Raw genomic sequence first — 25,672 nt, 5'->3', positions numbered from 1 at the left:
AAAAGAGTTAAAAGCAGCAAAGTTACAGCTCGTTTATTTTTTGCCAACAAGTTTCAGCTCATATTTAACGTTTATACGATCAATCTAATTTAATCATCAATTAATTTATACCGTTTTTTTTTTTTAAATCTACCAATCAATTAATGCTCAATACAGTATCTATTTAAAGTGATACCGGGGGAGGGATGGAGGGAAAATTAAGAGCTTTGTTAAAATGTAGGGTTTAGAGGGAAGCGAAGCGAGAGGGAAAGATATGGACGGCTAGTGATAGTGCTTCTGGTCTGACGCTTTCGGACAAAGTCACCCTGCAAGCAAAGCAGAGGCTAAATAATTTCTCGCCTTGCCTGCAAAATACTTCATGTCGTGGTGATGGCGCCTATTCTCAAACTCTCTTCTGCTTATCTTCCTCTTCGCTTCATGGCCTCTCGCTTCTTCCACACCGCTTCCATCTTCGCACATTCTTCTTCCTCTTCTCGTTCTTCACTCTCTTCGTCCTTTTCCTTTTCTGGGTCCTCCATGGTCTTCATGCGCAGGTACTCTCTATCTGCGCTTCCTCTTTCCCGTTTTTTATGTTCTTGACAAACTACTAAAATAACCAAGTAACGTAGCTGTAACAGGATAACGCCTGCTCAATATTACCGTCCGAACTTGAAAAATTCAATATTTCAATGCGGGCATACTTTTATTTGGTGATGTTCTTTCATCCTCTTAAAAAAGTCACGGAAGTATCTGAATGAAACCCAATAGCTGTTTTAGGTTGAACCGGGTATTAAAATTTTTCATTGGATTACCCTTTTTTCCTGGAGGAAAACGTAAATTATTGTTTGCGAGTAATTTATAAACGAGGATCGTACACTTCTTTGAGGTACTCTTACTGAGTTTCTGGGAGATACACAAACGGGTGTTTTCCGTTATGAGCTTTATAACGATTCGTGTGGTTTACCCAGGGCGACTTTTCAGCTGAGTAAAATTTCAACCCATTATCTGGTCCCAACAACAGTCACTCCGAGGGCGTATGTGTCATCTAGCTCAACAGTTGAGACTCTTCCCAGAAATGAAAGCTCCAAAGCTTATGGTTCTGATCAAATTCAGGTGTGTAGTAGGTTGTGTGTGAATTATGAATTAATCGTAGAAGGTGGATAGATCTTAATAAATTTTTTGGTGCTCAATAGTATCGTTACTACAATGTGCTGCGTACGCTTATCGCTTTATATCATTTCATGTAATGCTTTGCCCAACGTAATGAGCCAGTGGCTGTTTGATACATATAGGTCCTTGAAGGATTGGACCCTGTTAGAAAAAGGCCAGGAATGTATATTGGAAGCACGGGTCCACGTGGATTGCACCATTTGGTATGTTCTTCTAACTCTTATTGCGGTTATCTAATATCTATGTTGAAGTCTATCTGATCAAAGATGTTACTTGTTCTTACCTTAGGTCTATGAAATTTTGGATAATGCTGTTGATGAAGCTCAAGCGGGGTTTGCTTCAAAGATAGATGTCATTTTACTTGCTGATGATTCTGTGAGCATCACTGACAATGGCCGTGGGGTATGGCTTGTCATCTATGATTAAATCTCTAATTGATTTTTTTTTTTTCCATGGACTAACTGTGTTTTACCTGTGCGTTGAATGTGCTTCCTTGTTTATTTCCATTTATTAATTTGCCATGACACTATTTGATCTTAAGTTTAAGTTTAATGCATTTTTCAGGTTAATACTCACAAAATGTCATGGTTTTGCTTATCATCTGTAAAACAGTGGCAATATTATCGCAGTTATTATATTCACTTTGCATCTTCTTGCATACATAATTTTAAAATTGGGTTAAAAAAAAAATCGAATGCAATACCTGGCCACTTTTTCATGTCGATATAATTATGGAAAACTCATATCATTCTAAATTTGAAATGCATATTGTAATTGTAAATTAAAATATATTCTGTCAAGTAAAGATTGCTTTTACATATCATTTTCTTCTATGGTTGCAAGAGCCATATCAACTTCTTGCTTCATTCCAATTAAATATCATTTTTACTTGTGAATTGCAGATCCCCACTGACATGCACCCAGTTACAAATAAGTCTTCCCTGGAGACAGTATTGACGGTAATGTTGCATTTTCTGTAAACTAAATATAGCATGGAATTTGTTTGTTATTTTATTTTTGAAAGGTTTATGATTGTTTCAAAATTAAGTTTGGCTGCCATCAAATTAAATTCCAAATTTCCAATTTTGTTTATTCTCTTATTCCATCAAAATTAAGTTTGGCTCAAAATGTGGAGAAATGCCTTTGCTTTCATAAAAAGTAATTGAGTTTTAGAGTTGTTTTCTCCCCTTGATCATTGTTCTTATTATTCATTAGCAGCCTACTTCCCAAACCAAGTTTGGTCAATTGATCTCAATTGACTCTTTTGACCTTCTTATCAGTGGGGCTGCCAATTCCTGAACTTGATATCTGACATCTTCTCTCATATAACATATATAAAGTAGTCTTTGTTGTTCTCAGTTTCAACCACCTTTAGACTTGTATGCTCAAGAGCATCATCTGACCTGCATGTCTGAATAAACCTGGATATTTTTCACTTTGTGATATTTTGCATATCCATCGATGATATTCAAGGAATTGAATGTGCTCATCAACGTCAACTGTTGTGTATTGTGAAAGGTGGATGTTATCATGTTAAATGTTCTGGAAAGATAAAATATGCACTAGTTTTTGAAGAAGTCTAACTCTTGGGCTTTGATCCCTTGTGGTCATTTATCTTCTGAGATATGCAGGTGCTGCATGCAGGTGGTAAATTTGGGGGTGCAAAGAGTGGCTACTCTGTTTCAGGTGGCTTGCACGGTGTTGGTTTATCTGTTGTTAATGCCTTGTCTGAGGTGAAAACTGTCTTCTCTTGCATTAATCTTTTTTTCCCCAAAAAAAAAAAAAGTTGGTTTCCAAATCTATGGAACTTATTAGTATTCGGTTCCTTTGTGTGTACATGTGTGTAAATTATGAATTCTCCCCTTCCTGTTATGAAATCTGTTTCTTGCCCTAATATTTTAGGTAATTCGTCTGAATAATTGTGATAATGAATATGAGATAGCTAACAGTTCCATGAGAGCCATTTTTATGTGTTCTTATTATCACTAGCATATTTTGATCCCACATTTAAGGTTGCTAATACGGTTAAGTTATCTACAATTCTAACCTTGGTATTTAATTTCAGACGCTTGAGGTAACAGTGTGGCGTAATGGACTGGAATACAAGCAAAAATATTCTCGTGGGAAGCCAGTAACGCCTCTGATGTTTGACATGCTTCCTGTTGAACAAAAAGATCGTCAAGGGACATGCATCAGATTTTGGCCTGACAAAGAAGGTCTATATGATCATGCATGTTTAATTGTATGTTTAGGTTGACAGTTATATGTTCCTTCTTTCCAAGGACTTTCATTTGAATAATTTCGATCTCTGCTGAATGTGCAGTATTCACCACTGCTATTCAGTTTGACTACAACACAATTGCAGGGCGCATTAGGGAGCTAGCTTTCCTCAACCCCAAGGTAAAGTAGTTGATTTGAATCACCCAGTTGCAATGTCAGATTGTCTAATCTCGCACTCACTAATTTCATTAGAATTGGTCTCAATTTGGATAGCTCATTATGAGAATTTAGTCATGCTTTATGAGATGCCTAGTCACAGAATTTCCTCCTATGTTGCACAATTCTTTTTTTCTAGTCAGGGATGAACCACCATGAAATCTTTATTTTTATCTAATGGCACCATTTCTACCAGCTTCAGCAGACGTGATGGTATTTGTGCTACATAATTTTATTAACTGAAGATTTTCCAAGAAAAGAACGTTGTCACTATGAAAAGGGCACAAATTGGTGTCAAATATCAACATCTGATGAGGACTGACTATTACATAAATTGGAAGGAGCGAAGATATGATTTAGGGCTAGAAAGCAAAATGCAGAAATGAAAAGAATTGAATTGAGACATGGCTGTATTTTAGTACCTTGAAAATGTTTTATGCATCAATTTTGTTAAGCCCTATTGATAATATAATAGATTCTCATAATAAAACACATTTTTATGTTTTTAAGACTTTGACTTCCTAGCAACATCTATCCAGAGATATTAAACTAAGTTAGAATCTGTTGTAGAGTTATTGTTGATCTTAAACAAAGTGACACTCACAGTGAAGTTTTTAAAATTATTTAAATTTTAGAATCTGCTTCATTTCCTCCTAAGATTCTGTAGAGATCACAATACTCTGTCTCTACTTCTTGTTTCTGATTTTTTTTTTTGGTCAAAATCAGTAGAAAGTAAGAACTTCGTATTCTTGCAACATATTGTTACCTGATGTGAATAAAAGCAGTGAATATGTTCTCCTTTCATGGTAAATGAACTAGGCTTCTTGTTGAACTTTAGTTTGTTTGATAGATAATCCTACCTAGCTGATTGGGCTCAACAGAAATTGTTAACACCTCACATCCTTTTATTTTTTTGTGTGCGTCAGTGGGAACACTTTTTTGTTTATTTTTTAATTTACTTCACGTCTCACTTTGTGCTCTTTCTTGACCTTTGCAGCTTACTATAACTCTTCAGAAAGAAGATAATGATCCAGAGAAGATACAGTATAATGAGTATTGCTATGCAGGGGGGTTGGTTGAATATGTGAAATGGCTTAATACTGATAAGGTCTTTTTGCGTTTATGTTGAAATTTCTATATTGAAAAATGTTTCCTCTTTTTAAGATTATTAAGGTTTAAAAGTGCTTGTTGAGCACACATTTGCATGTTGCATCTTTCTTTTCCCTGCCTAGATTGTTGACTAATTACTTTGTCATCCAGAGAGCTCTCCATGATGTTTTGAGTTTTAGAAAAGAAGTGGATGGAATCTCAGTTGAAGTTGCTCTTCAATGGTAAGGCCTTTTGTGCTCTTAATTTTTGCAGTCCTTAAATTTGTTGGCTGGTTTTTTTTTCCTCCAAGTGTCAGGGGTCCATTCACACTATACATGGAAATTATACTACTAGTAAGGATTAACTAATTTTGATTTGCTATATATGGCAGTTATGCTTGGTTGGAGGGGAGGGGAGGGTTTTTAATGGAGGGGAGGGGATAGAGTACCGAGTAGCATGGGATAATGGGTGATATGGGGTAGTTACAGAAATATTAGGAATAATTATTATTTTCAAGTTATTTTAGAAATTATCTGTTTAATAATATTTTTTAGATTATTTTTTTGTTTTGTTGGATGGTCCTTAAATTTAGTAGTAGTGAGTATTGTAGATTATGTTAGTCATTTTATTTATTTATTTATTTTTCTAGTAGTTATGCCCCATTATCTAAGTTATGGATTAATGGGAGTATTTTTAGGAATTGTTAATTATTTTTCTGTTTATAAATACTAAGGCACAACATGTAGAAATCATCTGGAAATACAATTATTATTTTGTTATATCAGTGGAGATTCTCCTTTGGCCTTATTAATTGTATGAGTTTAAGAGTCTTGCTCATCTTCTATTAAAGATTTCCCTTTATCTTCATTAATTTATGATGTTAGATTCTAATTTCATATTTTAATAAAGATTTATCTTTCTTATTTCTCTCTGTCTATCTTGGATCTTATTATTTGGTATCAGAGCTATTTGATCCTTAATTGATCCCTTCCACTTATACACCCCTCCTAAACCTTCATCCTCACCATCCATCTCAGTATGCTATCCCTTATCTAATCATTCCTTGCCTTATCATACACACCAACTCCTTTACTTCATAGCTTGTCTTGACGTCTTTAATTCTACAGTTAGGGCACCACCAATTGTGCCAACTAGTAAAGGAATCAAAACTAGGCAAATTCATTTAGAAGTTAAGAGAGGTCAAAATCCATAAATTTGGAGTCAAGAAACCTAGGTCAGTTTATAAAGCCATGAATTTGGTTTTAGAATTTGAAGGGAAGGCACAACACATTCACAGGCCCAAGTCACGGACCCAATCCAACTAGAATAGAGCTCCTTTGACTAGGTCTTCTGTAGACACACATGACAGCAGCATCCTTCAAAGCTTTGGGCATTTATTTCAAAACCCAGTTTCTGTTTGTTGCCATGATAAAGGTCTCTGCTTTCCATCCAGAGGTACCTTTAAATCTGGGCAACATGGCAAGTCAACCTTTTCTCCAAAATTATGAAAGATGGTCTGGAACTCATCTCTTCTCTAGAAGAGAACACTGAAGCTGAAATAGAGCTAGAAAATGCTGAAAATTCCATTGCTGTAGTTTTGAGGAGGACTGCTAGAGCAACAATGAAGCTTCAAGGGATCCTCTTCAAGATTCTGCACTTGGCAAATACTGGGTCTACACAAGAAAGATATTGTCTCGCCTTGAGGACAAGCCGGATTCCTAAGGAGGGAGTATTGATAGAGTACTGAGTAGCATGGGATAATGGCTGATGTGGGGTAGTTATAGAAATATTGGGAATAATTAATATTTTCAAGTTATTTTAGATATTATCTATTCAATAATATTTTTTTACATTATTTTCCTGTTTTGTTGGGTTGTCCTTAAATTTAAGAGTAGTGGGTATTGTAGATTATGTTAGTCATTTTATTTATTTATTTATTTATTTATTTATTTTTTGGTAGTTATGCCCCATTATCTAAGTTATGGATTAATGGGAGTATTTTTAGGAATTATTAATCATTTTTCTGTCTATAAATACTAAGGCACAACATGTAGAATTATTATTTTGTTATATTAGTGGAGATTCTCCTTTGGCTTTATTAGTTGTATGATTTTAAGATTTTCCTTTATCTTTATTAATTTATGATGTTAGATTCTGATTTCACATTTTAATAAATATTTATCTTCTTTATTTCTCCCTGCCTATTTTGGATCCTATCAAGAGGGGTAGGGGGAAGTGGAAGGGGAGGGTGAATTTTCCCTCCCCTCCCCTCCCCTCCATTATAATTTTCCCAAACAAGGGGAGAGGAGGCCCTCCCCTCCTATTTTTTTTTCATTCAAACAAGGGGAGGGAAAATTAATGTACCAAACAACTAATAAGGATTAACTCGTTAAGTTTAATTGTATCTTAATACGTTTTGCTTGTCAAAATCTACTTCCAAATGGACATACAGATGTCATATGGTTTAATATTCAGCCAAATGCTCGATTACTATTCCTGATTCCTTTTATGAGTATGCTTGGTTCAGTTTACTTCTTCTTTACTAGGTGTGAAGATGCATATTCAGATACAATACTTGGATATGCTAATAGTGTACGTACTGTTGATGGAGGCACCCACATTGATGGTATGAAGGCTTCATTGACTAGAACACTTAATAATCTTGGGAAGAAGTCAAAACTTGTCAAGGTATACCTGGTGTTGTTTTCCATCCTTTTTTTTTTTTTTGTGCTTATGATGCCAGTTTATTCTCCTAAATATTCCAGAATGTTTTGTTTAAGAGCCAAAAACTGTCATGGATTGGAATCAAGTTCCATTTATTATATAGGATCCTGAAATTGCATTAATAAATATGTGGCAAGCTCCATGTGCATGCTTTGCTGTACATGTTAATTGAAAGATACCATTGGCCTCCTTGGTTTCAACGAGCCACTTCATGACTACTTTTTCTAACCATATATGACAGGATTCCTGCTAAGAATTGCCCAAAGGCTTATGCTTTATTGAAAAGGGATTTCCCTCTTAGGAGTTAGGAAAAAGGGAACTGCACTTTAAAATCACACCACCATTCTTTAGATTACAATAAACAAGATCATCACATATTATAGGAACTCCAAATACGTCATCACACATGCTAGGAGCTCAAGGAGTCTAAATCGAGTATGAAACATCAGAAGAAACTCATAATGAATTAGAGAAGAATGAACAAGAGTCAAGAGTGCTATGTTGCCTGTGACATGTGTCATGAGTTGCTATGAGCCAACACACCAACCTTAGCACAATACACACGCTGGAATCAAGAATAGAGACAAGTGGCGATATTGAAGCTGTTTTTTGAGAGGCTTGTATTCTCATCAAGACCTCCACCAAAAAGTTCTCTGTCCATACAAGGCTGGTCACCTTGCTCAAAAGCATTTCCAATCACCTGCAGCCACTTCTTCATACTCTTGTCACATGGAATCCTCGTCTTCCTGTAGATTTTGGAGGCAAAAAAGCTTATTTTTCTATTTGATTGTGATAAGGTACTTATAGGAGATTAGGTTTAGCCACACGTTAGCTAATCCCTAGAATCTTCCTAAAATCATGGGAATTAAATAAAAACAATAATAATAAAGATGCATTCAGATCTGGCCGAAATGCATGGCCCATTAGAAATACTGAAATAAATAATAAAATAAACCATTATGAGAAAACATAAATCAGTGCACTCCAATACTCCCCCTCTAATTGGTGAGTAGATTATTGATCATTCCCAGCATGGAACACAATGCCTCAAATCTGTCTTTCGTCAGCCTTCATTAAAATGTATGCTGCTTGTGCTCTAGTACACATGCAGGAGAGATCAATGATTCCTGCCTCAATTCAATCCTCTATAAAACTACGATCAATCTCAACATGTTTAGTTTGATCATGCAATATAGGGTTCGGTGCAATCTTATGGAAGCCTTATTATCACACCATGTCTTGATTGGTTGATCAATCTTGATTCCGAGACTCTTCTAATTCACATTGCCTTGCAAATTCCATGTCATAGAGCTCTATATTCAGCTTCACTTGAACTTCTTGCAACTATGCTTTGTTTCTTGCTCTTCAAAGTTACTAGATTTCCCCAGACATAAGTACAATAACCTGTTGTGACTTTCTGTCAATGATACATCCTGCCCAATCAGCTTCAATGTAAAGAGTAACATCCTTATCTCCTTTTTTAGCAAAGAGCAAGCCCTTTCCAGGCATCTTTTAGGGTATCTCAATATCCTGTGCACTATGTCCATATGTTCTTTGTGAGGATCCTATGTAAATTGACTCAACACCTGCTGCAAAGCTGATGTCTAGTCTAGTGTGGGATAAATAAACAAGTCTTCCAACTAATCTCTGATATCTTCTTTTATCTACTGAGGGTGTTCCTTTCTTTCTAAGCTTTGTTTTATAGTTTGCTTCCATAAGAGTATTAGCTGGTCTTTTTCCCAACATTCATGTATCCTTCAGCAAATCAATGGTGTACTTTCTTTGTGAGACACTGATTCCCTTATTTGATGTTGCAATTTCTAGACCAAGAAAATATCTGAGATTTCCAAGGTCTCTAATTTCAAATTCTTTTGCAAGGCTTTCCTTTAATCTTTGAATTTCACTTAGGTCATCTCCAATTGTTACAATATCATCACATAACCTGTTTCATTGCAATTATCCATTCATCACTCTCATGACACTCCCCTTGAATGGTTAATTTAGGATAGAAGGCTTGATCTTCAAAAAACATCACATTCATTGTAACATAAAACTTTTGTGTAACGGGAGAATAGCATTTATAGCCTTTTTGAGTTGGGTAATACCCTAAAAATATACACTTGATGCTTTGTGAATCAAGATCTGATAAGATTTCAGATAAAATTCAGACTTATTCAAGAAGGAAGCTGCAAAAGATAAATTGGGATTAATTTCATTTGATTTGGTATTTTGTTTAGTTTTTAAATATTTCTTTATATTCTATTTAATTCTTTAGATTTTATTAAGATTCAATATTTTATCTATTATTCAATATTTTAGATTTTAGGAGATTTTATTTAATTATCTAGTTATCTAGATTTTATTCATTATCTTAGATAGTTATCTTGATTTTATTTTAGAGTGTATTTAGCATTATAAATATGACTAGCAACCTTGAAGCTAGGATATCATCATCAATAAAACAGTCTTTTAAACCCTTTGGAGATTCTCCTGAGCTTGGCTATTGAGAGAAGTTTAGAACAAGATTCTTGTTCTATACCATCTTAATATACTTATTTCTCTTATTTCATTTTACTATCGTGGGCACCTATCAAGTTCCCCCCATTATCATTGTAAACAAATGCAGTGCAGCCAAAAACCTTTTGAGGAATGGAAATTGTGAGATGATAAGTAGGAAAGTAAGTCTGGAATTGAGGGAGTTTGGTATTAAAGAGTTTTTGAAGGCTTGCGATTTATTAAGTATGCAGACATAAGAACAGCCTCACCCTAATAAATTTTCAGTACATTCTTAGTAAACATTAGTGCTCTAGAAGTTTCCAAAAGGTGGCGATTTTTACGCTCAGTAACCCTATTTTGTTGGGGAGTATTAACACAAGACATTTGATGATGAATGCATTTTCCTCGAGATATTTTTGAAAATGAGTACTAAAATACTCCCTCCCATTATCACCTCATAAAATTTTAATATCAGTTTGAAATTGATTCTTAATGAAAATATGAAATTTCTTGAAGATATGAAAAACCTTATATTTATCTTTCATTAAATATACCCATGTCAATTGAGTGTGATCATCAATAAATGTTATAAACCATCTAGGTTTAGACAATGAACAAACTTTAGAGGGAACCCAAATGTTTCCATGAATCAAGGCAAAGGGATGAGTTGGTGTATATGGAGAAGGGATGTAAGATGCTTTGATGTGTTTGGCTAATTGAAAGAATTCACAATTGAAGGAGAAATTTATTTTATTACCAATCAGATTGGAAAACAAGTGTTTCATATGGCTAAGACTAGGGTGGCCCAAGCTATAATGCCATGACAACTCATTGCTGGAAGTTGTAGAGTGAATCTCACCTCTCCCATTTATTTGATATTCCCTCTAAATAGTAGAGATCTCCCAACTCCTTAACATTGCCAATATTTTTCCTGAGCTCAAGTCCTGAAAAATACACTCTATCAGTAAAATATACCCACAGCGTAGTTGGGCAGAAGTTTTCTTAACAGACAGCAGATTGCATAGAATGTCTGGGACATAAACAACATTATAGAGGACCTATCTGACAAAGCCACTGTACCCATGCCAAGCACCTTTGCATGTGTCATTAGCAACTTGAACTCTGGTGTGATGGTTTTTAGCATACGCCATGTTGCAATACTGGTAACAACTTTAACACCTCTATTCACTGCCCCATCAATCTTGTTTCTACATTCAGGTCATTTACTTTATGTTGGGATGGCTCTGATTAGGTCATCAATCCCATCACAATATTTCCCCTTCTATGAAAAGTGAAATTGAAATCTCAGTTTTTTGAAGCATTGCCTGCTTATTGCAGGATAAAGACATTGCCTTAAGTGGTGAGCATGTGAGAGAGGGTCTAACATGCATTGTCTCAGTCAAGGTCCGAAATCCAGAGTTTGAAGGACAAACAAAGGTACTGCTTATTTTATATTACCATGAGTGAACGCTGATATTTTTGGAACATTAAGCAGTTCTACATATATTGGGGTTTGCATGGCATATTTCACTTCCTGCTTTTGATGTCGTTCTTTGTGGTTCCTTCTTGCTCTCTTTGCTGTTAAAAAGACGAGGTTGGGAAATCCAGAGGTGCGAAAAGTGGTTGATCAATCTATTCAAGAGTACATTACTGAATATTTGGAGTTGCATCCAGATGTTCTTGATTTAATACTTTCTAAAGCTCTGAATGCTTTTAAGGTAGGCATATTTAAATAACATTTTTCAAAATTAAATCAGTTTAATTGATCCAATTGCTTCAGGAGTTGTGTCAGGTTTTTCATTTTGTTATTTGTTACATTTTCTCATGTGAATTTATCTCCAAAATAGGCAGCTCTTGCAGCAAAAAGAGCACGAGAATTGGTGAGACAGAAGAGTGTGTTGAGATCTTCATCTCTTCCAGGAAAACTAGCCGATTGCTCATCTACTAATCCTGAAGAATGTGGTATCTATTTGGCTCGTCTTTAATTAATTTTTTTTCTCTACTTGGTAGAGACAATTGTGAACCTTATGACTGATGTTCTTTAACCCATTCATTAGAATTTCTTTATTTTTTTTCTTTTCCTTTTTTTTAAATTAATTGATGAGAAGAGAAAAAAAAAAAGCAAAGGAAGTTGCAAAACGAGGACCAAGATCCCCTCTAAACAAAATAAAATAATCAGACTCTATGTAAAAAAAGCCTTTCAATTCCTTTAAAGATCCACAAGGGACACCCGCTCAAAGAAACTATTAGTAGAGATCAACAAAGAGGACATAAAACTATATTATCCCAAAGAAGATGCAGTAGATGGAATCTTGATTGAATACCATTGCTTTCTAACTAAAGACACTGCAAAACGGGGAAGGCTGCACATTGCCATGTCACTGTTATGTCATCCTTGGTTATTTGCATCTGAACTTTTGAAGCTTGTAACACAAACTTCAGGTGATAAAGCTTTAGGCGACACAAACATTTTTTAAGTCAGAATGCTTTAGGCTGGAACTTAACCATAACTTTGATGAAGTTGAGATTAAGCTGAACTGTTATATCATCCTTTTCTTGGAATGGAATGCCTTCTTAACGGACAAGTATTCTAGTTTTCTTATTTTGTCAGAGAAGCTATATATATATATATATATATATATGTATGCTTCAACCCGTTTTCATTAGAAATGGAATATTCTGCTCATTTGATGTGAGTTTCCCTTTACTCCCCTTTGTTTTATTTTCTGGTAAAATAGTTTTTTTAATATTTTGAATGAAATGTGTTGTTTCCTTATTTATGTATTGCAGAAATTTTCATAGTTGAAGGTGATTCTGCTGGAGGAAGTGCTAAACAAGGTCGTGACAGGCGTTTCCAGGTAAATATAAATCTTAGGATGAATTCCTATTATGGTGAAAAACCGCTTAATGACTTTAAGCAGTTGTGTAGCTGATAATAAGGAGGCAGCAGGCAGCATGGGCAAAGGGAAATCATGATATGAATAACTTAATTGCCATAGCCTTTCATCCATTTGAGCAATAAAGAAATTGCTCTTGCATAGCCATCTCTACCACCCTCGGACATTATTGATAACATTTAACACAACAGAAAGTAGATGAATCTATAGTGTTAATATTATCAATTGTGCAGGGGATTTTTTTTTTTTTCCTGCCATGAAGTAAATATTGATGAATGATGATATTACTTGGTTATTTTCATGAAAGCTTACAATTACTTGTGGAAATGAAAAACAGAGTAAATTTATTGATATTGTTGTGATGATATTTGGAAGTTCCTCCTATTGTAGTGTTGCCGTATGCATAATTGCATATGGCATTCATATTCCTGGATACATTTCTGATAATTTTGATTTGTTCTTCCCCTACTATTGATGTTACATATTTTTCACCTTTTGCATCTTTACTCTGTTTACTGACATGTGGGCCAATGAAAATCCTAAGTTCTGATGTTAATTTCCGATTGGTCCAAGACATATATTCGATGGCTTTCATTTTGTAATTATGTTCATGTTATATTTGCAACTACCTGTTTTGTTATTTTGGCCATGCTCTTGCACAACTGATAAACATTAGGTGTTGCGACTGTATGATTTTATTAGACAATGTTTGGTGCAGGCCATTCTTCCTCTGAGAGGCAAAATTCTAAATGTTGAACGGAAGGATGAAGCAGCAATTTACAAAAATGAAGAAATCCAAAATCTAATTCTTGCTCTTGGGCTTGGAGTGAAGGTTAAATTTTCCTATATATTATTTATTGAATTTGTTTTTGACATGATTGTAAGTAGTCGAGAGTTTGATCTTATTGAACCCATTGCTTTGCTCACATTTCAAGCCTTGAGGGTTCTTATGTTAGAGGTGCCTTGAGGATTTAAAACATTCTTGGATATCGATCTATGATTTTAAGCTTACATTGAACTGGTTTTTAGTTGTACTAATTGGCTATTGATAAAGGAGCAGAAGTAAGGTCAAAAAATAAACAAGAGTGATCTAATAGTCTCAAATGCAGTTTTCAAGCTGTTTACTTAGTCTTCACAATCCCAATTATTAAGGCCAGTATTTAAGATATTAGAAATTCCCAACAGAGACTCGTATGAAACTAGATAAATAGCAATTATTTGAAGGTTTAGAGATATTTGAAGAAGAGAGAAGAGGAGGAGAAGGAGAAAAGGAAGAAATCAAGAAACCATAGCGCTATATTCGGAGGCAATGCCATGTCCAAAAGGGAAATTAAGTGCAATCCTGAATGTGGTAGGGGAGTGACCTTAACTAAGAACAACTGAATCAAAAAACTACTGAGTCGCTGGAAGTTTTATTGCTTGTTAGCAATAGTCTCTGTATCAATTAAAATGTTAAACCAATTGGCTGAATCAGGGAGAGGATTTTAAAAAGGATGCACTCCGGTATCACAAGATTATCATTTTAACTGATGCTGATGTAGATGGTGCTCACATCCGGACGCTGCTGTTGACATTTTTCTTCAGATATCAGGTAAAGGATGGGAAAATTCTTCAAAAGAATACTTTACAAAGAAAACCAGATCAAGTCATTTAAAGAATAAATGTAAATTATATGATCCATTTGATGCGGTATATTTTTCCCCCACTTGTAGAGAGCTTTATTTGATGAAGGTTGCATATATGTTGGTGTTCCACCGCTCTACAAGGTTTGCTTATGGTTCAGTTTTGATGTTAATTTTACCCCCCAGGGAAAGAGAACACTTTTCTTCTTCTTCTTCTTCTTTTTTGTGGGTGGGGGTATTGGATGGGAAGTAATTTCTTGCTAACTTCCAGTTATATTAAATGCACTAACCAGGTTGAAAGGGGAAAGCAAGTATACTATTGCTATGATGATGCTGACCTTAGAAAACTTAGGAGTTCATTCCCTCCTAATGCAGCATACAACTTGCAAAGGTTCAAAGGTATGATTTTACTTTGTGTTGCATGCGTGCTTTTTGTTTTCTACTACTATTTCATTTGGAGAAATATATACTTTTAAATTACAATCGACCTTTGTTCCCAAGTAGAAATTTTACGAATGGTTATTAGGTTTAGAATGCATATCTTTCCTTCAATGGTTTATGTAATGATTATTTTTATCATTTGTACACCTTTTGTGCACTTCCAGTGATCAATATATTAGTTCAAAAACAGACTAAAGGCTGTATTACTATTATGCTTGAGTCAGGCTGTATTACAAGACTCACGGTTTCTCTACCTTTTAATGAGTTTTCTGGGAATTAAATTATTTTAACATCTCGTTCATAAATAGTATATCATTTTAAGGTCTATGAATGCAGGACTTGGGGAGATGATGCCTACACAATTATGGGAAACAACAATGGATCCAGAACGCAGAGTGTTGAAGCAATTAGTGGTTGAGGATGCAGCCGAGGCAAATGTTGTCTTCTCTTCCCTTATGGGAGCTCGGGTAATTTGCATTATTACTGTGATATTTTGTGAGGTGATTCGTATTAACGAAGATATTTGATTCTTGGTGATAACTACGGAAGAATATGACTGAATGGACATTGAGTTTAGAAAATCGACAGCAAGCAAAGCAACTTTAGAAGATTTCATTGAAAAAAGCGATTAATAATTTGTCTAGGATCTGATATTTTGTGTCCTATGTTGGGATTAAGTGGATATTTTCAATTTCGAAATATCGACTTTGACGGAGTTAAAATTATGGCAAAACATCGTCTGATAGTGGTTAAGTGGTCACGAAGCAAAAACACGAAAGAACCGAGTGATGTGCTTGGTAGAGGAGAGAATTTATTTTGGACCGCTTGATATATCAGATTACTAGTAGTTATATGTCGTATTCTAAATTTGCAACTCAAATTTGTGTTAGGTGGATGTTCGGAAGGAGCTGATACAAAACTCTGCAAGTATGATAGACCGTGATCAATTGGATATTTGAAGCAGTTTTTCCCTTGATAGCTACAGTGCAACATAGTCGAGCCCAATTTTTCCCTCCATACTGTGGTAAGCAAAGGCCTACGTCTACAGAGAACTAACTTTATTCTCTTCTTTTGGTGTTTGGGTAACAGCTGCCATTTAGTTATCGGAAACGCATTTTCACTGCATTCATGTAAAGCTGCCATTATGTAGATCTATCAAAATTTTGGAGGGTTGTTGGAGGTTTGTAATTTACTAATTTTCTTTCGGCCGCCACTGGAGGTCTGTATTTTAGTCATACCAATTATGTCAACGTTCTGGACGAACCGTCAATGAACTATTTCAGTTTCTGTATATTGTTTCCGTGTTTCTGCGCCACTCTGTCTGGTGTTTAATATTTCTACCGTGTGCTTGAGATTCCTGCAGTTTTCTCAGAGTTCATGTTGTAAACTTGGTTTTACTTGTAGTTTATGGCACGCTCAGTGCATCATTCTTTTTTCTTTTATTATGAAATGAAACGCATGGAGCCTTTTTGCAGAAGCAGGAATTAATCTCCTTTGAAATACTGATGGTAAAGAATAAATCTTTTTCAACTAAGTTTGCTTTGTAAGATTGGGAATATTATACAAATTGCATATAGTAATTACTAAAGGAAGTGATAATTTGTATTTTGATCTATATAAATTGCATATATTAAATTTGATTTGATTACAGAATTTCCAGTTGAAAAAATAAAAATGCCGGAAGCTACTCTGGTGTTCCAATTCAAATAGCAGTTTATGGGTTTTAACAGGGTGAACGAGCAAATTATTCAAATTCAAGTTTAGTAGCATCGTAGGTCTTAAAATTATTCATTGTATAAATTATTTTTTAAACTTTTAAGAACAGTGTAATCTAGTTTTAGTCATTAATAATGATTAATTTTAACTGTTGATTGATCAAAAAGTGATTAAAAAAAAGGACATCAAAAATTATGCAAAGGAACCAAAAAATTATAATAAAAGACTTCAAAATTACAGATAAAGATTAAAAATATTATAAGAAGGGACTAATTTTTTTTTGTTATTTTATATAATTTTTAGGTCCTTTTTTATCTTTTTTTTGGTTAAATTAATGATAAAAGTTAATTTTTATTAATAGTAAAAAAGTCAGATTGGATCTTTTTAAAAGTTAAGAATAAGTTATATAATAAATGAATGCAAGATTGATTTATGACACTAGACCTAAAATTTAAAAAATAATTTGTTCGTTTATCTTTAAATAAATATATGCCCAAGTCATGGTAAAAGGTTTTCTTCTAGTGAATTTTCTCTTGGTTCATTTTGATGCATATGAAGTTGTAATAAAGTGTTGTAATTTTCCAGAAATCCAAAGAAAAAAACAGAGAATTTTAGTTAAGGATTATTGTAAAGATTTAATTTCAAGTGAGCTCAAAAAAATTAAAATTTTAATTCAATCTAAAGGGTAAAAGTTAAAAGAATCTCAACAATGAAAAAAACTAAAATATCATTCACTTGTTATGCAAAATGGCTTGTTATTAATTTTCTTACTTCACTTGTTAATTTACGGATATAAGTTGTAAATTACATAAGTTAACATATCAATATAAGACTTGACATTAATTTTTCAATCATAAACAGCAATATCATTTATTAAACTGCTAACTTTATTTATTAATTTACTAACACCAGTTGTAAATATGTATTTACAATTGGTGTATTTACAACTAGTATTAGTAAATTAATAAGTAAAGTTAATAAGTTAACAATAAATGTTACTGATTGTCTAACAAATGATGTAATTCACTAGTGATATTAGCAAATTAACAAGTGCAACAAAAAAATTAACAATTAATAATTCTGTATAATAAATCAAAGATATTTTGATCTGTTCATCATTAAAATTTTTTTGATTTTTTCCCTTGAACTGAACTAAAATTTAAAAAAAAAATTACCAACCTAAAATTAAATCTCTATTGGAGTTCTTAACTAAAATTCTCCTGAAAATAAAAAATTAGTATTAGCATACACCCACAATGATACTTTAATCTTAAACCTAAAATAAACTCCGCAAGAAAATATGGATTTGGATCCTCTCATTCTATTTCTCTTTTTTTCCTATATCTCATCCTCTACTAATGGATTGAAAATTGGATAGTTGAGATTTACTCTCTTTGATTTTTTTTTTATAAAATACTTTTAATCATTTCATACATATTAAAAAAAGTTATGCTTTTTCTTGATATCATAAAAAAGTAAGATGCACTTTTATTTTTACTTTTAATTTTAAATAATAATGCAATGACATTAAATATTTTTATGCTGATCGAGATAAGGTAAAATTGGAAAAAATATTGTTTATTATTACAAGATGTTTTATATTTTAAATCAAAAATTACTTATAAAAGGTGTCTTATAAATAGAATCAGAAGGAGTAATTCTTATAAAATTATATAAAAATAAATAAATAAATTTAAAATGTTAAAACTTGATCAATCAATAAACAATTATAGATTATTTAGAAGTAGAAAAAAATATTTTAATCATAGTCTACAAAAAATTTTACAATTCTGAACTGTTGATGTAATATTATATCAGCATCGTCATTGGGTAAAGCTTTAAAGAAAGAAAAATAATAATAAAATATTTTTAAAATATATAAATGATAATTTAATCTCTCAAACTGTGATAATTTCCTAAAATTTTTAAGGACTTTTCTATCATTAATGAATTATCAAATTACTTTCATTAAAAATAAATAATTTATAAGTTTTATTTAAATATTCACAATTTTTTTCTCATATTCGTAATGATGTAATAGCAAATCACAATTTTGCATGTTTATTTCTTATTTTTTGTTACATTGTTGTGAATATAAGAATAAAAATTATGAATATTTAAATAAAACTTATAAATCATTTATTTTTAATAAAGATAATTTAATAATTTATATAAGTTTATTAATAACAAAAAAGTCATAGGGTCTTTAAAAAATTATGATATTTTAAAAAAACTAAATTGTCATTTATATATTTTAAAATAATTTTATTATTATTTTTCTTTGAAGAAAATTTTCCAAATAAACAAATAAATAAATAAATAAAAGTAGCGTTTCCACGGCACCGAAGAGAGAATATGCGTCTAAAATATTCGAATTCCGCAGGGGGGAGCGCGACCGCTGCATCCAAAAAGCATGGAACATCGACCTTTTTATTTTTTTTTTGCTGGAAACACTTGAAAGTTGAAAATCATCAAATTGTTCTTCCACATGGAAATCATAAACATCAACCCCATTCCTACCCTGTCACGAATGTACACACTTCTTATGCAAGTTCTGCCTTGCTGACTCGATTCAAGTCGCATTCCTCTCTCGATTTGTCTTGAAGTAATGCAAGCACGAGTTTCAAGCGTCCACAATGACAATTCGACAAACGGGTTCGCATATTTTCTCGCCATGCTTTTGGAGGATGCGCTTCAACTCTCCGATTTACTTGTGAAGGTATAGGCTTAACACGTTCTATCTATGGAATACCAGAATAATTATCTGTGAATTTTAAGAATGAGCGATCGTTATTTCGGGCTTATTGTTTGAAAGTTGGGAGATGTCTTTTTCTTCGCAAGAAAGTCCAAACAACATAGACACCAAGCGTAGTTGATAAGCGATGAACATCGATTTATATTTGAACTTTGAAGATATACAGTGCACTAAACATAAAGTGTAAATGTCATTAGTAGTCAAGTTGATGGCTTATGTGTTTTTTATCAAGTGCTTCTTTTGATGAATATTATATGGCTCTGATTTATTGGAGAATTGGAAAGGAAATTCATTCTATATGTTTCTTTCTTAATTTTTGAGAGCAGTTGAAAGTAGTGTTGGAAAGTAGTGAGGTATCTTTTTTCTAGATATGTTTTTGTCTGGGGGAAATAGTATTAAGGATTTTGCAAAACTCTGGTTAGTTTTGTGATATTAAGCTAAAAGCAGAATGCATTTCTAATAATGTCATGAATCAAAGAAGGGCGCAAGGTTAGCTTTGAAGGATGAAATTTCACAAGGCTTGTTATATAGAAGGTAGAATTTTCTGGGTTGATAAACCTGTAAGCATCCAAGAAACATAACCAAGGTGCGAGACGTCAGACTCCAGTTAAGCAACGAAGTCCTGCTAAGTTGCATTTGGCATCATATCCGTTGGTTTCCTGTTTTCAAACACTGTACTGGTAGTCAATGATCAAATGGGTGGCCTTGATTTTGATGGAGATTTAGCTGATGTATCACTGCTCAAATTATTTCGATGATTTTAGATGTTTACAGGGGGCCCAAATAGGATGTTTTCCATAAGGTATGGTAGTGAATTCTGAGAATGTCTAGTCTTCCAGTTTGCCAGGAAATAACTGCAGTGTCGAGTTTTTTTACGGACCTGTTGGTGGAGATTTAGTCCAACAGCAATGAAGAAAACAGCATTCGGATGGAAGAAATAATGATGAAAGTGATTAAAATTAAATACCACAAAAGCCCAAACATAAGTAAATAGGGGGGCTCAGTATTAGAATTGTTCTAACTAATAGTAGGAATAGAGCAAGTTTTTAATTGATTGGATGTTTAGCCGAATGAACATGACGTGTATAATTGAGGGCCTTCAGTTATTTCTGTAAATAAATTCAATTGCAATGACTTGAGTCTGAGCTCATTGCTCAAAAGATATGGCTAGATAAGCTACTTAGACCGTAAGAGCTTTACATCTATTGTTTTAAAGAATGCCAAAACTTCTTAGGTTTTGCAAGAAGGTTTCCCCAATTATGGAGCCAACCTTAATAAATACAGCAGGATTTCCTAATGGAGCTTCTACCCATGCTTCACTTCCTTTTTCAGAGAACACTTTCCCCGTCCAGATATGTAGCCAACTACTAGTCTCTCCCAATGGAAAATAGGCTTTAACTTTTTTCTTTCCTTTGTCAAGAACAGGCACCACTAGAATCTCAGAACCAACCATGAACTGCTGATAACTCAACTGAAGCACATGTTCATCACCTGGGTAATGGAGAAATAGGTGGCGGCATACAGGCAGCCCTTTTTGTGCAGCTTCCTGTGCAGAAAGAACTTGAAAAGGACATGTTAGGTGTTTGCTGAACTGAATCTACAAAATCTGGCATTAAATTGGTGCAAGGATTTTTGGAATCACCTTCACCAGTTGAATACGGTAAAATTTCCAGGCTGCGTACACTTTTGCAAAGCGTGCAAAATGTGACAGTGTTCGTTGGTTTGAGTAGAACTGGCTGTTGCGAGATGGTTTATTTCCCTGTTTGCCGAAGATACAAAATTTTCAGAAACCGATTGATGTACAAGTTGGGTATTCCAGGAAAAGTAGTCTCAGAGATTTAATGCGTTGCCGTCAAACTTTAGCAACGATTTATTGAAATTGAAAGTTCCCTTTCTCGTGGCCCTTAAGATGGCCCATATTATTCAGAATAAGGAATTTTTCAAAATAGATATCTCTATGTATAATGCCGTTTTCCTTTTTAAAGAGTAAGCATTTATACAGAAAACCGGTATTTTCTGAAATGAATGTGAATGATTTACGAGGATCGCAATACCAGTCAAACCATTTCTGTAACTTTCGAAATAGCTATGGAAAAGAAGTAACAATTATAGAACTTAGGAGGTGAATCTTCTCTTTTCAGGAGTATCATGTCAGAAACGAATATTTTCATTGTTAAGCAGGGTTCTTCACTATGATACATGCTTTAACAAACTTGATGTGAATTGGCTGTGAAGATGGAAAAAGGAAATCACGAGAGAAATTGTCATGATGCATGTGTATACTACTTACTTCATGGGTGCGGAAGATGGTGGTAAATGAATTGAGTTCCATCCATCGCAAAAGCAGCTCCTCACTTCTTGTGTACTTGATTATAGGTAAGTTTACTGTACAATAGCCTCCTATGTCACTGTGATTAAAAGCAAACCCTGAAATTCCGCTGCTTAGTAGGCCAACAACAGAACTCTTGATTCCATCATTCATCTGCCAACTAACCATTTGGTCTCCTTCCCAGAATAGCATCCCCCATCTGGGGCTATCTCTGAAACCAGCCCTCATGAAGAAAACCAAGCTCTCTTCTTTTGCCTTATCCAAATTGTCATTTTTCCATTCTTCAACAAACTCTCTGTTGACTTGGGCCCATAGTTCTGGGTATTTGTTATGAGCTGAAATAGGATCTTCACCTGAAACGTAGGGTACCAAATCTTAGTACTCACAAGCCCTAACAAGTTCTTCTTGCTATATGCTCTTCGAACATTCTTTTCTTTTTTTTTTTCTTTTCTTTTCTTTTTTCTTTTTTTTTCTTTTTCTTTTTTGGGAGTTGTGGGGAGGGGAGAATTATCAGCTTCGCAGATCAAGTAGTTAACAGAAGTGGTCGTGGGTGTACAGTCATCATTGAAACCTATTAAATTAGATTGAATTTGTTCCCCCTTTATGAATGTGTGAGCGTGTGTTTAAAAAGGAAACTGGACTAGGATCCAGTAGATAGAAGCAAAGGTATGCTTCCCAACCAATAGCCCCTGGATCTTCTGGTTGCTCGTTAAAGTTGTGGATATTTGTTAGTCACTGGAAATGGATATGAAATTCAAAAGAAGAAAAGAGCCTCGTCCAAATACTCCTTTCTTGCTTTGGCCCACTTCCATTTCTTTCTGTTTGATGATCACATGGATCATTCAGAAAAGTCCTGAGTTGTTCCGATGTGTCGAAGCTCTGGGTGAAAGAAGATAAGAAGAAAACCTGAATAGAGAACGGCATCCACAGGAAGGCCTTCCCCAAAATCAGCCATCCATCCTCTAACACCATCATTCACCATTTCTCGTAGAATTTGCTTGAACCATGTTGCAGTCTTTGGGTGTGTTAGATCCAACATGCCCACATTAAAAGCTGTATTAGGAACCATGTATGGATTCCCGTTCTTGTTTTTCACTAAGATGTCCAACTGCTTTGCCTCCTCAAAGTGGTTTCTTCTTTTGTTTGTCTTCTCATCAACCTACAGGGTCAGACAACAAATTTATATAAGTGGATTTTTGTCTCCAGTCTCCAGCTCCTGTCTAACGAAATATTTTATACCTAGTGCTCAAAGAATGTATTACCCGAGCTAGACATGGATTACAATATGTCATCACTTTGATTTGCTGAGCACTAAGATCTTTGTTAAGGTCCTTCCATCCGCTATACCTTTGTGCATCCACTTCCCAATTCCACCACAATTGTGAACCAATACAAGTTTCTCTTTGCCCTACCCAATCCTATTCAACAATTACAAATTCAAAGTAAATATACAAAATATCAAAATGTGACATCACTATATGCTAGAAGTTCACATTAGGATTGAAAGACGTTATAGAAGGCAGTTGCACTATAGGTTATCAAAAAGTCTGCTAAAACTGCATATTATTGTGTTGCTCCCTTTCCTCAAGGAATTACCTGCAACCAAAATGCTGAAATGGGAAGGTCATGGGCCCTTAGTTCATCCCAGATATGACGTACTGCTTCTGTGCCACCCTGCATTCCGACTACAGCACCAGATATTATCCACTCTGGAAGCTCAGGTTGCCTTCCAATCGTTTCTGTGAAACGTTCAATGAGTTCACAAGGTGAGTTCCCATGCAATATCCGCCCGTCAACTGAATTTCCATGTATCTGCAAGCTCCATTTCACAGAAAATTAGAAACTGCGTGTTTCTAGTAAAAGGAAAAACAAAATGAAAGGAAAGGAGAAGGGCTGGAATTAGAAACTACGTCTACATGTTCGAAGGTAGATTATATGAAAGAAAGAATACCTGGATCTGTACTCTATCCGGTATTGTCAGATCGAAGATGGTATAATCATATCCTTCAAGGTAAATGGACCTCATTTTAGATGTCATGTAGAATGGAGAAGGAGCATAAGTGGTACTCCAATCACCCCCTGCCCTGCCAATCAGTGAAATGCTGTCAACAACATATGCTTTACAGGTTGAGCATATGAAGCTTGTGCTCTGTTTTACCTGTAACTGACCAAGTTAGCAGCAAAGGTGATAGGTTGATCTCCTCTTCCAATTCCCTGTTCTTGAACAAAAATGGGTATCTTTTTCCCTTTCAAATTCATGTGAGAGAACTGCTCCCCGAAACCGTAAAATCTCTCATCCTCATCAGTTGCATACGTCACCCAAATCCTGTTGAACTCTGCTGATTCTGGTTTTTTAAATTTTGCCATTTCTTCCTCTGTTGATGAAAATAAGACAAAACCTCTTGGCCTCGAAAGATTCCAAAACCAACCAAATCTTCTTTTTCGGTTAATCAGCCTCTTCTTAAATCCTCGGTACATTCCTGAAACTGTTGTAGAGCTCTGCTTGCGTGAAATGATTTTTGGTGTTTCAGTCTTAACATGAAATCCAACCTGATTATTGTTTTTCTGACTGAACAAAACCCAGTACCTTGCGGAGGCAGAGGGTCCTGTTGCCTTGAACTGCATATTTGAATGCGTGACTTGCTTCTGAAACTTTCTATTCTTCGTCGTCGTATTGAAAAGCCTTCCCGTGATCAGCAAAGTAGGAAGATGCATACCTCTGATATCCCTTTTCTGACTTAATCCCAGGTACCCAGAAGGAGAATTTGCCACCTCGGTTTCCCGACGACGGTCGCATGGATTAACCACCCTAATAGAGTCAATGGTTTGGTGAGGACAGACCAAATGAACACCTCTGTCCTTGACAAGGAAGGATCCCCTGCTTTCTTCCACCTCGGTGTCAGCCAATGCAGCGGAGACGAAGGCCTGTCCTGGGACAGTAGACCAAATGGGTCGACTTGGCTGAGAAAGATGCGAAATTGAGAGGTATCCGCCATTGTCGGAGAACCAGGAAAGCTGAAAATCATTACCGATTGCAAAGATTTCATGTGAATGCAGTGTTTTGGAATTGAGGAAAAGAGACCCTTGAACGAAAGGAATACTTGATGGGGCAGGAGGGAAGGGGTTGTTGAAGCGGTTATGGTGCTTTTGGGTTATCTTAAGGATCGCCATGAATGAATTGTACCAGAGAAAAAAAAAATCATGTGAGATAAAATGAATGGAGAATTCTTGAGAAATGAAGCCGTCTGTTACTTTCGAAGAATTCTAGAGTTTCATTGTTCGAAACTATTGGATGGGGAAGGTTGGGAAACTCCCTTGCACGCCATATTTTGTGTGAAACGGTCCTGACACGCCTTGGACTTGACTCTGGAACAGGACAGAGTAATTGGTGCGGAACGGACTAAGCTGACTGAAAATTGAATTTTATCTTTTCTTTCATCACCTATCTACTTCTGCAGTTCTGCTCAGTATATATAATTTACGAGGTTAATGCTGGACGCGCGCCAATGAATCTTCCCCCTTCGAGACTAATCCTGAAATTGAATCTTCCCCACTTTCTGCACAGTGTTTCCCCATTCGCACTTGGTCCTCATATGAGTCAGTATTCATGCAGCTTTAACCTAAACAAAAGCGAAGATAGAATGTGCTCTTTTCTAAACTACATTAATATTAAAATAAAAAGAGTAAAATTTTAAATATATTTTTATATAACAAATTTAAAAAATATTTTCGTATTATCTTTTTTTTTATGAAAGATAATTCTAAAAATATTTTTTAAATATTATTTAAAAGTTACACTATAATTTATAAACATGATCAAATAAACTTTTTAAAATGTACTTTATAAATGAAATTAGAGGGAATACACTTTTAACTACTTTATACATAGAGAATTTTGAAATGTAGTTAAAATAATTTATATAGTTTGTATTGTATTTAATATCTAACTGTATTTTAAATATAATTACTTTTAATAGAAATATATGTAAAAGCAATAAAAATAGTTTATGTCATTAAA

General features: G+C 34.5%; 2 protein-coding genes and 1 long non-coding RNA gene across 4 annotated transcripts; 2 read left to right on the top strand and 1 right to left on the bottom strand.

The window, feature by feature from the left end:
* Positions 1 to 209: 209 nt before the first annotated feature.
* LOC129313030 (DNA gyrase subunit B, chloroplastic/mitochondrial) lies at positions 210 to 16,145 on the top strand. Its single transcript, XM_054955863.1, has 21 exons — positions 210 to 533; positions 948 to 1,092; positions 1,272 to 1,352; positions 1,438 to 1,551; positions 2,052 to 2,108; positions 2,781 to 2,882; positions 3,215 to 3,365; positions 3,473 to 3,549; positions 4,583 to 4,693; positions 4,846 to 4,916; positions 7,221 to 7,362; positions 11,233 to 11,331; positions 11,484 to 11,612; positions 11,742 to 11,856; positions 12,685 to 12,752; positions 13,510 to 13,623; positions 14,266 to 14,382; positions 14,504 to 14,557; positions 14,707 to 14,812; positions 15,191 to 15,321; positions 15,745 to 16,145. Exons 1-21 carry the CDS (start codon positions 370 to 372, stop codon positions 15,811 to 15,813), a joined length of 2,217 nt encoding a protein of 738 aa, XP_054811838.1. The 5' UTR covers positions 210 to 369; the 3' UTR covers positions 15,814 to 16,145.
* Positions 16,146 to 18,946: 2,801 nt separating this feature from the next.
* On the top strand, positions 18,947 to 21,257 carry LOC129317920 (uncharacterized). The gene is made up of 2 exons (XR_008595093.1): positions 18,947 to 19,289; positions 20,751 to 21,257. It is a non-coding gene; the product is annotated as an uncharacterized LOC129317920 (long non-coding RNA).
* Positions 20,429 to 25,092, bottom strand: LOC129317906 (uncharacterized). Of its 2 annotated transcripts, none has more exons than XM_054962328.1 (8): positions 23,813 to 25,091; positions 23,606 to 23,738; positions 23,251 to 23,466; positions 22,917 to 23,072; positions 22,561 to 22,813; positions 21,616 to 22,007; positions 20,968 to 21,084; positions 20,429 to 20,871 (listed from the first exon to the last, which is right to left on the bottom strand). In XM_054962328.1, the coding sequence occupies exons 1-8, from the start codon at positions 24,823 to 24,825 to the stop codon at positions 20,536 to 20,538; spliced, it is 2,616 nt and encodes an 871-aa protein (XP_054818303.1). In that variant the 5' UTR covers positions 24,826 to 25,091; the 3' UTR covers positions 20,429 to 20,535. The 2 variants fall into 2 exon arrangements, with proteins under 2 accessions (XP_054818303.1, XP_054818309.1); XM_054962334.1 differs by having other exon boundaries at positions 20,641 to 20,885; positions 23,813 to 25,092.
* Positions 25,093 to 25,672: the final 580 nt, after the last annotated feature.

The sequence above is a fragment of the Prosopis cineraria genome, unplaced genomic scaffold (assembly GCF_029017545.1).
Source record: "Prosopis cineraria cultivar Desert tree isolate PC_DT_omini unplaced genomic scaffold, ASM2901754v1 PC1, whole genome shotgun sequence".
In the NCBI taxonomy this organism is placed as follows: Eukaryota; Viridiplantae; Streptophyta; class Magnoliopsida; order Fabales; family Fabaceae; genus Prosopis; species Prosopis cineraria.
Note: the sequence above shows the minus strand (reverse complement) of the source record. Positions and strands in the feature narration are given on the sequence as shown.